Source organism: Dipodomys spectabilis, unplaced genomic scaffold (assembly GCF_019054845.1).
Source record: "Dipodomys spectabilis isolate Male_0828 unplaced genomic scaffold, ASM1905484v1 ptg000106l, whole genome shotgun sequence".
NCBI classification, from domain to species: domain Eukaryota; kingdom Metazoa; phylum Chordata; class Mammalia; order Rodentia; family Heteromyidae; genus Dipodomys; species Dipodomys spectabilis.
Window position 1 is genome coordinate 783,807 of NW_024870783.1, and position 15,143 is coordinate 798,949.

Genomic DNA, 15,143 nt, shown 5'->3' on the forward strand with positions numbered 1-15,143 from the left:
AGGGGTGATGCTTCCCTTTTGTTCTTAGGAGCTTGAGCCTGGGGAGCTCTATTCCAGGCTTTCATGGAACACATGGCAGCTGGGACCATGTTTATGGAAAGGGTCAAGTCTCCTCATGTACAAGTTCCCATTTCATATTTCACTTTGAAAGTGTAATCACACAAGACAAGGCTGACACTTCCACCAGGATTCTTATAGTGAAATCATCAAGTACAGGTCAGAAAGGCAAGGGGAGGAGGGCTGAAGACACGCAGTCCTGAAGGGAACATGCACACACCATATCCAGTTGTGGGAGGTGAGAGGGGGCTGCACTGTCAATGCTATCCCCAGCAGGGGCCCAGAGTCCTCTGCACTGAGCAGGTCATTGCTTGTGCTCGAAAGAACAGATTGGGTCCTGAGCTTCATGATGCTCAGGCTAAGAGTGAGGAAGGGCCATTGTTCCCTAGAGTTCTTTTTCAGGATCAGAATTTCAAATGATGAGTTAGACAAAGAAAGTATGTTTACCCATGTGTTAATTTGATACATATGAACATGTTACCTCAGCATTCTTCCATTTGTGAAGTGCTCCTTTATGTTTTTTTTTTTTTCAGTTGGTGGTTGTTTTTTTTTGTTTGGTTGGGTTTTTTTGTTTGTTTTTGTTTTTTGTTTTTTCTTCCAGTCCTAGGGTTTGAACTCAGGATGTAGGTGTTGTCTCTGAGATCTTTGTGCTCAAGGCTAGTATTCTACAACTTAAACCATAACATCATTTCCAGCTCTTTCTGGGTAATTGATTGGAGATCAGTTTATTCCTGACCAGGGTGGATTCAAACCATGATCCTCAGATCTCAGCCTCCTTAGAAGCTAGGATTAGAGGAGTGAACTACCAGAGCCCCACTTCCTCTATGTTTGAATAGGACTGGAATTAAGAATCTGTCCTGAGGACCCTGCTGAATCTCTTCCTTATCCCAGCCCTTCAGAAGCCAAGGGATTAACCCTGGAGCATCCTTCCTATAGACTCAGCCTAGCTCTGAAGTCTAGGTCTCTCAGACTTTCAGCTCACTTACTTTCATGGCCCAGATTATAAACATGTTCCTTTCCTGAAGCTCTTCCTTCTTTCAGGAAGATCCACAGAAAGTATTTTTAGTGTCCCCCATCTCCCTGTCTTCAGCTCCATTCCTCACAGCCCAGAGCAATGTAAGCCTGACAACAGCTGTGGTTGGAGGCCATTGTTTCAAACTCTTCCAAGTATTCCAGTACCTAAAGCCTTTGCAGACTTGAAACTGGTAAGACACATTTTCACAGTTGCTGAAGCTAGACCTGGAGCATGGATCACGAGAATTTATGTGTTATTGCTAGAGCTGTCTGCTTTTAACTCGACACAAGTAGATGTCTTTTGTCATTCTATTAATAATTTGCCAGGTAGTCTTTATAACTTCACAGCACCCAGCTGCCTTTTACTTGTTTTATTTAGTACCAGCTTTGTCCTACAGCACATGGTAGAGAGAGCAAATCTCTTCCAACAAAGACAGTGACAAAAATTGAGAGGACCATATGAGAAAAATAAAGGTTAAATTTAAGAGGAATGAGGGGAAGAGTATAGCTTTCGGTAGTAGGTTCGTACATCATCATAAAAAGAAGGAAGAAGAACATTATAAAGCCCTTCCTGAAGCAGTTGTGGTAGCATGTGCTGCAGAGATCATTCATGTTTTAGCAGGAGAAGATGATCATGTCTAGACTCAGATGCAGTTTATACACTAAATGGTAATGAAGAAGCCTCTGACTGGACAATGACTTATTTGTGGGCTCTGTGACTTCGAACAACTGTGTTATCTCCTTGCACCCACAAGCAGATGCTTCCATTTGTGATGTTAAGTTCCATGTGACTCCTCTGCTGTTTAGCCTCAAATGTGACATCCTGCACTATACAATGCAGTGTGTCACCACATGCTGATCTCCATGTTGTGCAGCCTGCTAACATAACTCTAGCTTCACTTCCTATTGTCAGCTGTGCTTGATTCCTCATGCTGAAGATGTCCTCTCCAAACTGTGTGGCTGCAGTTTGTCCTCACTCTGACCACAGAGCTTTTTATTTTGTCTGTGTCTGTTTGGATCAAATGGCCTAAATGCATTCACTAAAAAATGCTTTAGTACCAGGTACCACTGGCTCATCCCTGTAGTTCTAGCTACTCAAGAAGCTGAGATCTGCTCAAGGTAATTGGAAGTCAGCCTGGGCATGAAAATCTATGTGCTGCTTATCTCTAATTTACCACTAAAAAGCTGGAAGTGAAGCTATGCCTCATGTTGTAGAAAACCAGCCTTGAACACAAAAGCTCAGGAAACTACCTTAACTCTGAGTTCAAACCTCAGGCCAAGCACACAAAACAATTACTTACAACCTAAAATATATTGGTCATGAAAGATAATGCAGGGTTAAGGAGAACAGTGAACTGGAAGTAGAGTTCAGCCATTGGTTAAAGAACATATTAGATAGACAGATAGATAGAGAGAGAGAGAGAGAGAGAGAGAGAGAGAGAGCAGCTTCCAGTAATTAAGATAGAAAACACAAATGTCCTCCCAAAGTTTAGTAAATGTTATGTTAAACAGAAATGCATGACACTTACAAAGCTAGATATGGAGCCACATGTATTCCTAAGTATAAGGAGGAAATACCTTTTATGATCTGTCCTAGAGAAAGGCAATAAATCACAGCATTCAGAAGAGAAGGAAATGAGTCATTTGTATGGCGTGAACAGGACAGCAATACAAACAGCAGAAGACACTCTATACATCTCAGATAAAAATAGTTTATTTCACATATAATACTTTTCAAGAGTTTTCTCTCTCATAAAACTTTTTGAATTCAATATATTTCTCAATCTGGATAATAATGATAATTATTAACTATATAATGTGGTTCAGGGAATTAACCTGAATGCTCTAGAATCCTGTGTCACAAAATTCACAGATAAAAAATGCAGGAAAAGTATAAAATTGACCTCCCTTAGGAATGTTTATCTCTCAGTGACTGGCTTACATTAACATAAACAGTAAAGAAAATACTAGCAAGTCTTGGACAATATAGGAATTAAAAACATTTATTTTTCTCACAGGACATATTCTGTTCTCACATCACCAGGGAGAAACACATTATCTACCAGAAAATTGGACATCTGTGGTCTTCAAGTCTGTACTTTGTCACTGAAATCTGCCAGATTGCAGTGATGCCTAGCCCTGTCCAACTCCTGCTAATTTGCATATGCCCAGAGCTCAGCCCACTGAACTGAGAACATCATAGTAGGCTGCTCACACCCTGTGCAGGAGAAGGTTCCACTCAGCACACAGCGAGGACATGAGGGCTCCTGCTCAGATCCTGGGGCTCTACAGTTTTGGCTCCAAGGTAAAGAACGACAATGCTGGGGATTATTCATCTCATGTTTTTTTTGTTTGTTTTTTGTTTTTTTTGTGTGTGTGTGTTTTATATTGTGAAAATACCATACAAAGGGGTTACAATTACATGGGCAAGGTAATGAGTACATTTCTTATCAAGCATTGTTGCCTCCTCCTTTGTTTCCCCTTCCCATCCCTTCCCATCTCCCCGAACCTCCACCCCCGCATCATCCACCCCCACCCCCGCGCCAAAGTTGCAAAGTTCGTTTTTCAACATAAAGTCTTATATATCTCATTGTTTCAATGGGACCACCTATATCCCTATTTAAACGATTTGTTCTTTCCTTTCCCCTCCACAAATTATACCAACATCAAATACAGTGAAAACAGGGGTTATACTGTGAGGGAGGACATACAAAGAAACAAAGAAATATCTTATAAATATGTTAAAATAATAGCCAGAAAGAAAAACAGCCTGCTTCTTTCTGGAAGTACTTGGATAGCATAATTAATTAAATGCATAATGTTTTCCATGTTTCCACTGTCAGGTGCAAGATGTGACATTCAGTTGACCCAGTCCTACCACTTATATGCATCTCTTGGAGACAGAGTTGTCATCACTTGCAGGGCCAGTCAGCACATTAGCAATGAGTTAACTTGGTATTAGCAGAGACCAGAGAATGCTACAAAGCTTCTGATCTATTTTGCAAATAGATTGGCCTCTGGGGTTCCATCAAGGTTCAATGGGAGTTGATCTGTAACAGAGTTCACACACCATCAGCAGCCTGCAGCCTGAAGATTGCCACTTTGTACTATGAACAAGATTATAGTAGACCTCCAACAGTGATACAAGCCATAACAAAAACCTCACAGGGAAACAGAAGTGAGAGGCTGGGCTGTCCTAGCTGCTCTTCATGGTGCCTCCACCTGCTGACAGAGCTGCTCAGGAGGAGTCAGTCTTTTAAGGTGACTAGAAAGTATTGGGAGGAAGGCTCTGGAGAGATCTGCACACCCTAACTCTCTGTCTTCCTTCTCGTGCAAGCATATCTGACAATGCCTCTTCTGACTTACAAAGAACACACATCTGTACTTATGTGTAGTCCAGGATGTGCTGAAATTTGTAGTCATTCAATAAAGAAGAAGAATTTCTAGGTATGTCAAAATAAGCTTTTAAAAGCACTGCAACATAGCTTTACAAAAGATTTTTGAAAAACAATATTGTAAAGAAAAAATTGTCATTAATTTTTTAAACACCTTGTGATTGACACATTATAATATACTTAAAGTACAGAAGGTTTTGGTATGTACATATACTGTCATTATGTAAACAATATAACTAACAAATTAGTTCATCAACCTAGACATTTATCATTTCCTTGTTGTCAAGGGATTTTTTTTTCTCCACCAAAAAGATCTTTAAAATCCATTTCCTAAACTAAAGGCAGATCCGTATATACCACCTGCACCAGAATCAACTCCAAATAGATCCACGACCTCAATATAAAAACAGACACCATGAAAATATTACAGGAAGGAATAGGAGAAATTCTAGGGTTCCTTAGCACAGGCCAAAATTTTCTTCATAAAGACCCAGAAACGCAATAAATCAAAGAAAGTTTGGACAAAAGAGATTGCATGAAACTGCAGAGGTTCTGCATGGAAAAGGACATAGAAAGCAAGATCAATGGAAAGCTCAGGGATTGGGACAAGAACTTCACTAGCCATACAATGGACAAGGGCCTCATATCTAAAATATACTTAGAATTCAAAAAATTAAATCCTCCAATAATGTATTGTCAAAGAAACAACAGCCTGATTAATAAGTGGGCTAAAGACTGAAAGAGAGATTTCTCTGAAGAGTAAATAAGAAAGGCCAGTAGACACATGAAGAAATGCTCACCCTCTCTAGCCATAAAAGAAATGCAAATCAAAGCAACATTGAGAATTCCCCCTTACACCAGTTAGAATGTCTATAATCAAGAAATCTAATAACAGATGCTGGAAGGGATGTGGACTGAAGGGAACCTTACTGCATTGTTGGTAGGAATGTAAATTTGTTCAACCACTTTGGAAAGCACTGTGGAGGTTCCTCAAAATACTCCACATAGAGCTCCCCTATGACCCAGGAATCCCACTTTTAGGCATTTATCCAAATGATCGCAAACAAGGCCATACTAAAGCTACCAGAACAACGATGTTTATTGCAGAATTATTCACCATAGTTAAGCTATGGAACCAACCCACATGCCTCTCAATAGATGAATGGATCAAGAAATAGGAATTCTATGCCTCCATCAAAAAAATGGCATCACCACATTTGTTAGGAAATGGAAAACCTGAAAAAATTATATTAAGTGTTGTAAGTCGGATCCAAAGAATCATAGGTTATATGGTTTCCCTTATCTGCAATAACTAGTATATGCCTAAGAAAAGCAGAAGAGGTCAAAAGCTCTGTATGTATGACCATATAAGCTGATGTCAAGTGAAATGAACCCCAAGATAGGGACACAATTTTTTTTATATTTCTTGCTGTTCTTTTTAATGTACTTATAATGTACTATGTAATCTTTTTTTGTTTATTTCTTTGTATGTTCTTCCCCCACAGTATTTGATTCTGGTGTTCTGCAAAATGATTTTTTTAATTTTAATTATACCTTTATTGTCTTTAAGTAGTTGTACAAAGTGGTAACCATTCAACCAATCAGTTTGTGAGTACAAGTACAGTTTATAAGTATGACACCCTTTCATCATTCTCCCCCATCCCTCCTAGGTCTCCCCTCAATACTCTTCTCTGAAACCTCACTCCATGTGTGAGTGACAGAGACACAAGACAAGCCTTGAGCAAAGGGAAGTGAGTGCACATTGTGGCTGCACATTGAATGCACTCTCAATCTACACACCAGGGTGTATGGAAGAAGCAGGATGGACTTGCAGTGCAGGAAACCTGAACTTTCACTGGCATTTGTCATATTGTGTAGGTAAAGGTAAGCCATTAGAGATTCAAACAATAAATTGGAAATGAAAAGTTTAAAAAAGATCAATGACATCAGTAACCAACCACCAAATGCTAAATAGACTTCAAAGTAGCTATTTTATGGATTATAAATGCTATGAATGTTTAAACATCATTGAAGCTTCTGATCTTTGATCAAACACCTAAAAAGGAATATATGAAGAAAATAATGGAACAAATAAGGTCCCAATAGCAATATGAAAGAGACCAAATGGGAATCTGAGAATAGAAAACACAATGACCTCATGTTTGAGTTCTTAGCTAACTCATCCTGATCATCCAAAGAGACTTCTTAGACTTCCATCAGTGCAAACACCGTCTTCAAAAATGAGTTCTCACATACTTAGGAATCCCTCTCATTGCTGAACCTGGTTCCCCCAATGACATCTCAAATGCTAACCAATCCCTTTATCACCAAGAGATTTAAGGTGCCACAGCTCCCTCTGCGGGGAAAGCTGAAATACCTTCAGTTCTTGAGCTCTTACATTTCCTTACAGTACCATGAGCACTTGTAGATACAAACCTCTGATCTTACAGAGCACTCATTTTAATGCAAAGGCAAGACAATGAACAAATACTTCTCATGCTGTCCTGTTTCCTGAGACTCCAGTCACACCACCCCACCCGCTCCCCTTTCACCACTCTCTCTAGCAACACTATTACTCAAGGGAAGTGTGTAGTGGGCATCTTGGAACACATTTTGTCTCTTCACCTCTTAGCATGATTAGAATGAGAGGAAGAAGAAACAAGTTAAAATTGAACATCTGTGGTTCATTAAAAATATCCCGTGTGATTTCACTGAAGCCCATTTAACAAACTCATCCTCTGAATAAGGATATTAATTTTTCATTCCATCAGGTCCCTGTAACTGGAAATCAGCAAACACACAGATGAGTAACATGAACGAGACCCTGACTCTATTCAAAACAAACTTAGATCCTCTTGCAACAGAGCCTCTTAGACCATTTTTAATATCCCTGTTAATGAAGAGAACCAATCTTCATTTTAAGTGATTTGTTCACAGGCAAAGGGAGAGAAAGTATGTTTGATCAGTTATATCGCTCTGATTCATAATGATACTTCCTTCAAAATGTAACTTACTCTCCTTCTTTAATCAACAACTCATGGCCTTGGTCATAGATGAAAAAATGGACATATAGGTTTGCTTTTCCAATGCATGTGTTATGCACTTCAGAGCTCTTACTACAAACAGCTATTATTGTCTGTAGGCAGTTTGCTTTTAAGGATGTTTAATTTAATCACATTGAAGGACAGCTGATTGGCCTGTATGAGAAGTCATTCCCTGGGCAGTGATTGTCTCCAGTATTTGCCCAAGTTGATCTTACCTGTCTTGACCTCATGGAGAGAAACAGATCCTAGTGGTAGATAGAAGGCTGTGCATGGCAAGGAGTATACACAGTGCTACAATTTGTTAACAAGGAAAAACTTTCTCCTAATTACAGAAGTAGGACACAGGAGGACAGAGGAGAGAGGTAGGAAAAATCATATCTTGCTATAACAAATGAACCCCTGGATTAAGTTTTGTTTGAGCTTCCTCCTTGAATTACCTTTTGTTTCTCCATTCTTCTATAAACTGAAATCTCTCCCTATTGTCAGTGAAATACTGCCAAATGATGAGCAAGTTCTAATGGAAGAATATATGTTATTTTGCATCCTATTGTGTAGGAAAAAAAACACGATATAATCATGGTCTTATCATTCTTAGTGACTGCACAGCAGCCATGTTTCTGAATGTCTCTCAAACTAGATTCATGGAATTTTCCTCCAGGTAATATTCAGCAGTACATATATGTGAGCAAAGTCCAGAAGTGCTACTGTGTTCTTTTTATGGTGACTTTTAACAGACCCACAGTTTGAATCATCATTACTGGTGATCTTCATTTCAATTCTAGACTAGGTGATGGCTGCCAGATTTCTCTGCTGTATAACAATTTTTCCCTTTTGCAGTTTATGAAAATGTGTGGAGAAGTTTTTGGTCATTTTAGAATATCCCATTTCTTATGAAAATAACATAGGGAATCCAAAGGTTTACAGTTGATTTAATGGTGCATATTACTGTTTATATGGTACTCAAAATCCCTTGAAATTGGCCAGTGGGCATCCCTTGCTAGCTGATTCTCTCCACTTTTTCCTTTACCTCGCATACCAGGAATTTTTTGTTTTGTTTTTGGTACAAAATGGTCCAAAATTATCCTACACTTTCTTAGTTTTGATTAAAAAAATCAATTATTTCCACAAGGGTCGGTTCTTTCATTTATTGGAGAAAGTTTACAGGTACATTAGTGATGGTGCTATCTATTCATGGAACTAGAGCACCATTACATCCTGGCTGTGAAAAATTATCCATCCACTCATTCATTCATCTAGTCTTATACATATATACATATACGTGTGGATTTATGGTGATTTCTCCACCTGCATGCACAGCAATAGGTTATTCTGAAATACATTCTTAGACGAAGTTCTCCTGTAGTTAGTTTACAATTCTTTCCCTCAAGAGTAGTACTGTCAGCTCCATTGATCCCTCATGAATTTAGCCACATGATCAACTGTTTTGGATGATGAGAAACAACAGCTGTCACTGTCACTTACATGATCATAGCATACAAACCCCCTCACATATTTGCTCATATATTACTCAGACTGGCATAACACTGCTGAGATGAGTCAACTTTGCATCCCATGCAGTAGTGACTTGTGGGCCCTGACAACTGCACAGGCCCATATGGATGTCCTCGTGTCTCATTCCACCTCAGCACCTACAATGCAGCCAGCCATGCTCTGTCTCCCTGGCGTAGACAATCAACTCTCCTCACTCTTGCTTCTAAGCTCCATGTTGCCTCCTCTCAATATGAATGACATTTCCATGTACTGCTGGCACCTGGATTCGGTTCAAAAATTCCAACATGATCTTCCTTTCCATGGTTCTACTCGCTCTACTTGGGCCCAATATCTTTAACCCAGCTGTTAAACACAGTGTTCTCTTCTCAAATAGAAGAGACCACCAAATGAAAGGAACATATGTAGGTTTAGGTAACTCAGTAGGCTTCGGCATAACCCAAGTTTATTCTTCTTTTCAAGGAGAATCTCTGATTCAAACACAGTAGCTTTGGTTAAGATGTTTAAAACCCAGAAGGAATATTAAGACCTCAATAATGGACATTATAAATTATACACACCCCTAGGATGGTGGAAAAGATTGGTCAGTTTGAAGAGAAGAAATTGTCTTGATTTTATGTAAGGGACTCAGAGATATAAGAGAAAACATGGCTGTGCTGCACAATTCACAATTTTAACTACTTTCTAATCAATGTAATAGCTTCACATTCTTATTTCATATCCAAGGATCACATTACAGGACAGCAGTGCTGACAAATTGCCACATAAAGATGATCAGTGAATCAGAGCAATTCCCAAAGTTCCTGCTCTGGATAATAAAGGCATGTGCCAAATGAGTGTTGTGCAAATGTCTGTAAATTTCTGGAACTAACCTTTAAATGGACAGGTTTTGTCTCAGATAAAGAAATAAAAAGAAAAGAGACTTTTATCCTCAATGAGATCAGTGGTACTCCACCCACAGGAAAGAAATGTGCTGATTCTCTTCTGTGGCTATAACACAGTCTGTTGCCTGACCTAAGTCTCCTGAGACTCAAATTTGTGTAGACCTACTGAGATGAGACAGACGTACAGTTGTGTTTAACCTTGTCCAGAAGCTGATGATTTGCATGTGCCAGCAGCACAGCCCACTGCCCTCAGGACTTCTTCATAGGCTGCTCATAGTCGGTGTAGCAGTCTGTCCCAGTCAGCACACAGCATGGACGTGAGGATCCCTGCTCAGCTCCTGGGGCTCCTGCTGCTCTGGCTCCCAGGTAAGGATAAAGAATATTGGGCATTAAAATTCCTCAGCGTGATGGATGATGCTTTACTCTTCAGGAGAGCCTTCTTATAATTTGGTTAATAATGTGGATATTTGTTTCATGTTTCCCCTGACAGATGCGAGGTGTGGCATCCAGATGACCCAGTCCCCATCCACCTTGTCTGCATCTGTATGAGGCACAGCCACCATCACTTGCAGAGCCAGTGGAAACATTTATAGGAATTTAGCCTGGTACCAACAGAAACTAGGGAAAGCCTCTAAACTCCTGATCTATAGTAGGATTACTTTGGCATCTGGTGTTCCATCCAGGTTCAGTGGCAGTGGATCTGGAACAGAGTTCACTCTCACCATCAGCAGCCTGCAGCCTGAAGATGTTGCCAGTTATTACTGTCAACACTCTCCTCCCACAGTGATATAAGCCATGACAAAAACCTCCCAGGGAAGCAGTAGTGAGAGTCTGGGGTGCCCCAGCTGCTCCTCCTGGTGCCTCCACCTACTGACAGAGCTGCTCATATATAGACAATATAGACTTGAAGAGTGTGAATTGTGTCAACAGTTGAGATTCATAAAACCATAACACAAGTAATAGATATTCTAAGTAGTAATGGTTTTCTGTTATTGTTCTTGTCAGTCTTGGGGCTTGAGTTCTTTTGCTCAAGGTTAGCACTCCAACATACTTAGCCACAGTTCCATTTCTGGTGTTCTGGTGGTTAATTGGAGCTAAGAGCCTCACAAACTTTCCTGCCCAGGCCAGCTTTGAACTAGGATCATGAGATGTCAGCTTCCAGAATAGCTAGTATTATATGTATGAGCTACCATCAGGAATTGTTTATAATACAAAGAACAGATTCATTGCTTCAGATTTTAGTTGATACTTTCTGATATCTATTGTATTAACATATTTTAGCAGTATCTATTTATAAGATTCTAGGATTTTCCATATACATCTATTATGTACATTGATCATGTCCTTCTACTTTTCCCCTGTGCTCACCCTCCTGCCTCCTGAACTGGAGCCCTTTTCATATCCACATAATTACTTTATTTTAATTTTGTTTGAATGAGAAAGACCATACATAATGGCCTTTTGTTTTTCCTGTTTTATCAGAATGTCCTGCAGGTCCATTCTTTTTGCTGGGGATTACAGAATTTCATGTGTCTTTATATATGTTCTGTATATATACATATATATGTATATATATACATATACACAGACATACATACATATATGGATCAATTCATCACTACTTTCTAATTGATTCTAGCACAATTGATCAATTTCAAATATTCTCTAGTGATAACAGTATCAAAATAAATCTATATATATGCAGAAATCCCTTTATAAATATCACTTTTGTATGTTGGCATTATTTCCTTCAGATGTTTTCCCAGGAGTGAGGTAGCCAAATCATCTGGTATATCTCTTTTTAGGTATTTTAGTAACTTCCTTATTGTCCTCAATACTGGCTATGCTAACTTGCATTCCTACAACTGATTTTGCCTAGTGTTGAAAGGGAGTTTAAAGGGAGATGGGAGTGATATCGTGTCTCCCAATCTGCTCAACCTTCTCTGTTGGATCACATCATTACACATTTTTCTATTCTGTTCTAATTTATCCACAGGCAACAAAGTAACAGTGTTAAATCATGTAGTTAATCACCTACAGATCAGGACTTAAAGCAAGATCTGGGGAACCTAGATTGTGGAGATTTAGTAAGGAAAAACATGGGTCCCATATATAATCTGACAGTAGTCATGTTTTTTTATACATTTTTAATTGTAAAAATACTGTTCAGAGGAGTTACAGTTACATGAGTAAGGTAATGAGTTCATTTCCTATTGAGCATTGATGCCTCCTCCTTTATTTTTCCCCTCCATCCCTTCCTTCTCCAAATACAACTAATCCCCCCACTCCTTCCCATCCCTCAACTCACCTTTTGGCATTTGGGAAAATGCCCAAAAGTGGGATTGCTGGTCATAGGGGAGCTCAATGTGGAGTCTTTTGAGGAACCTCTAAATTGCTTTCCAAAGTAGTTGAACAAGTTTATAATCCCACCAACAATGTAGTAGGGTTCACTTTTGGCCACATCCCCTCCAGCACCTGTTATTAGATTTCTTGATTCTAGCCATTCTAACTAGGGGGAGGTGGAATCTCAAAGCTCCTTTGATTTGCATTTCATCGCTAGAGAAATTGAACATTTCTTCATGTGTCTATTGGCCATTCTTATTTCTTCAGAGGCGCTAGGTCTTTAGCCTACTTGTTAATCAGGAGGTTGAGGATTTATTGTTGGAGGATTTAATTTTTTGAGCTCTAAGTATATTTTAGATAGGAGGCCCTTGTCCATTGTATGGTTAGTGAAGATATTCTCCCAATGGATGGGTTTTCTTTTGATCTTGCTAGCTATGTCCTTTGCCATGCAGAAGCTCTGCAGTTTCATGCAATAAAATTTGTCCAACCTTTCTTAGATTTGTTGTGTTTGTGGGTCTTTACTAAGAAAATTTTGGCCTGTGCCAAGGATACCTAGAGTTCTCCTATGCTTGTAATGTTTTCAGGGTGTCTGCTTTGACTTCATACACCAGAATCACCTTCAAAATGGATCAAAGACTTCAGTGGTATATAAAGATGTAGCCTTAAGTTTCCTACAGGCATTTAACCAATTTTGCCAGTACCATTTACTGAAGAGGCCCTCTTTCTTCCATTCTATTTTTGAAGACTAAGTGGCTATAGGTTTGTGGGTTCATTTCTGGGTCTTCAGTTCTATTCATTGGTCCTCAGGTCTGTTCTTTTACCAATATCTAGCTGTTTTGATTACTATGGCTTTGTAGTAGTTTGAAATTTGTTATTGATATTTCTCTATTCTTTCTGTTAAGGATTGTTTTTGATATTTGGGGTCTTTTCTTGTTGCAAATGAATTTTGGGTTTGCTTCTTCTATTTCATTGAAGAATGAGGTTGGGATATTGATAGGTATTGCATTGAATTTGTAGATAGCCTTTGGCAGTATTGCCATCTACAAAGTCTTCTACTTCTGTCCTACCTACTCAGTATGAGATTTTTATTTCCCAATTCTGATACCTGCCCTGTCTCAGAAGAAGAGATATTCAACCTGTGGATCCAAATCACAGTTGCTTTTGTATGTCAAGTTTTGGAGCCAGTTTTAAGAAATACACTGAAGATAGTTTGTACTTATGCTTACCATAATTTCCATCAACTGAAGGAAATGCCAAAGGAGATAAAGCACAAGAACAAAAGAAACTATGACTACTCAGAACTTGTACCTTACAGAAACACTTTCACAAATACACTAGCTTATAAAGTGGCACAGAGTTCATCTGTATTCTCAGAACTTTTAAGAAATGCTACTTAAAAGGAATGCAAATAGCCTCCCAAGGTCTGTAGTAAGGAAAATTTCAGAAAATTAATTAACATTTTCTTAATGTTGTAAATACAAAGCAAACAAATTTATAATGCATGTATCTGCTAGCATAAATCAGTGTAAGAATATAAAGAATGTAAAACAAGGGTTAAACCAAGAGTTGATTTTAGAAAAAAGGAAATCTGTGTTTTCATTTTAAAAAATGTCTTTCTAAAGTTAGATCTTTGTATAGAGCCCTGAAACCAGAATCAACTCCAAATGGATCAAAGACTTTTAGGTAAAAGTAGATATCTGGAAAATATTACAGGGAGGAACAGGGCAAACACAAGGGCTCCTTGACATGGGTCAAAACTTCCTTAATAAAGGCCTGGAATCACAACAAATCAAAGAAAGATTGAATAAATTGGACTGCATTAAACTGCAGAGGTTCTGCATGGCAAAAGACATAGTTAGCAAGATAAATAGAAAGCCCACAGACTGGAAGAAGTTCTTCACTAGGCATATTCTAAGGTGAAGCATCCTAAAAGCCACATTTAGGTAGATGGAATATTGGAGTCTTTATTACACAGTTAGCAGGCCACTGGCCATCCATTTTCACAAAGGCCTGAAGCCCTCAAATACACAAAACATGATTAGGAAACAGGCCAGAGAGGAAAGAAAGAACAAAAACAAAACCAACAAACCAATTCAACTCCAATGGAGAGCTGAATTATGATGCCATGATGACTGGAGATGAGTCAGAAGACAAGACATGATCACAGAGACACATGTGGCATGGCATAATGGCAGCTGGGCTGGGCTGGGCCTAAATAGGGTCTCAGCAGGAGACAGGTCCACAGGTTATTAATCTACCAGTCCAGTGCCTGGGACTGGTAATTTCTATCAGCCAAGTGCTTGCCCCTGCCTCCAGGGATCTGGGCATATCCATCACCTGGGAGTCAGATGATGGGTGGAGGCATTTTCCTTCCCCCCAGCATGAAGACAAGATACCGGACCCTATCACCTACCATGTGGCCAATATGGCACCAGTCAGATCTGACCTCCTTACTTCATTCCCCACTTTTACTCTTATGTACATGAAATCATTGATTTTTTTTCTGTAAGAGATCTGAATTTTTCCCTGGGCTGTTCCCTTCTGTAATTATTTAATATTAATATATATAACTAATTTTTAATATTAATATATATACAAGTTTTATTGTGAAAATACCATACAGAGGGGCTACAATTACATGAGCAAGGTAATGAGTACATTTCTTATCAAGCATTATTGCCTCCTCCTTTGTTTTTCCCCTACCATCCCTTCCCTCCCATCTCCACAACTACACCCCCACCCCAGCGCCAAAGTTGTAAAGTTTGTTTTTCAACATAGGATTTTGCACATCTCCTTGTTAAAATGGGTCCACCTATATCCCTAAACAGTTTGGGTTTTTTTTCCCTTCCCCTCCCCAAAGTATACCAACAGCAAATACAGTGAAAACAGGGGTTTTA

At 39.1% G+C, this 15,143-nt stretch overlaps 1 gene segment (V, D, J or C); it reads left to right on the plus strand.

Annotated features, from left to right (window-relative positions):
* The first annotated feature begins 10,126 nt into the window (after nucleotides 1-10,126).
* LOC122114103 overlaps nucleotides 10,127-15,143 on the plus strand; it is a 353,243-nt gene continuing 348,226 nt past the window's right edge. Inside the window, 1 exon segment of the V gene segment in view lies at nucleotides 10,127-10,269. Coding sequence covers nucleotides 10,215-10,269 — 55 coding nt within the window.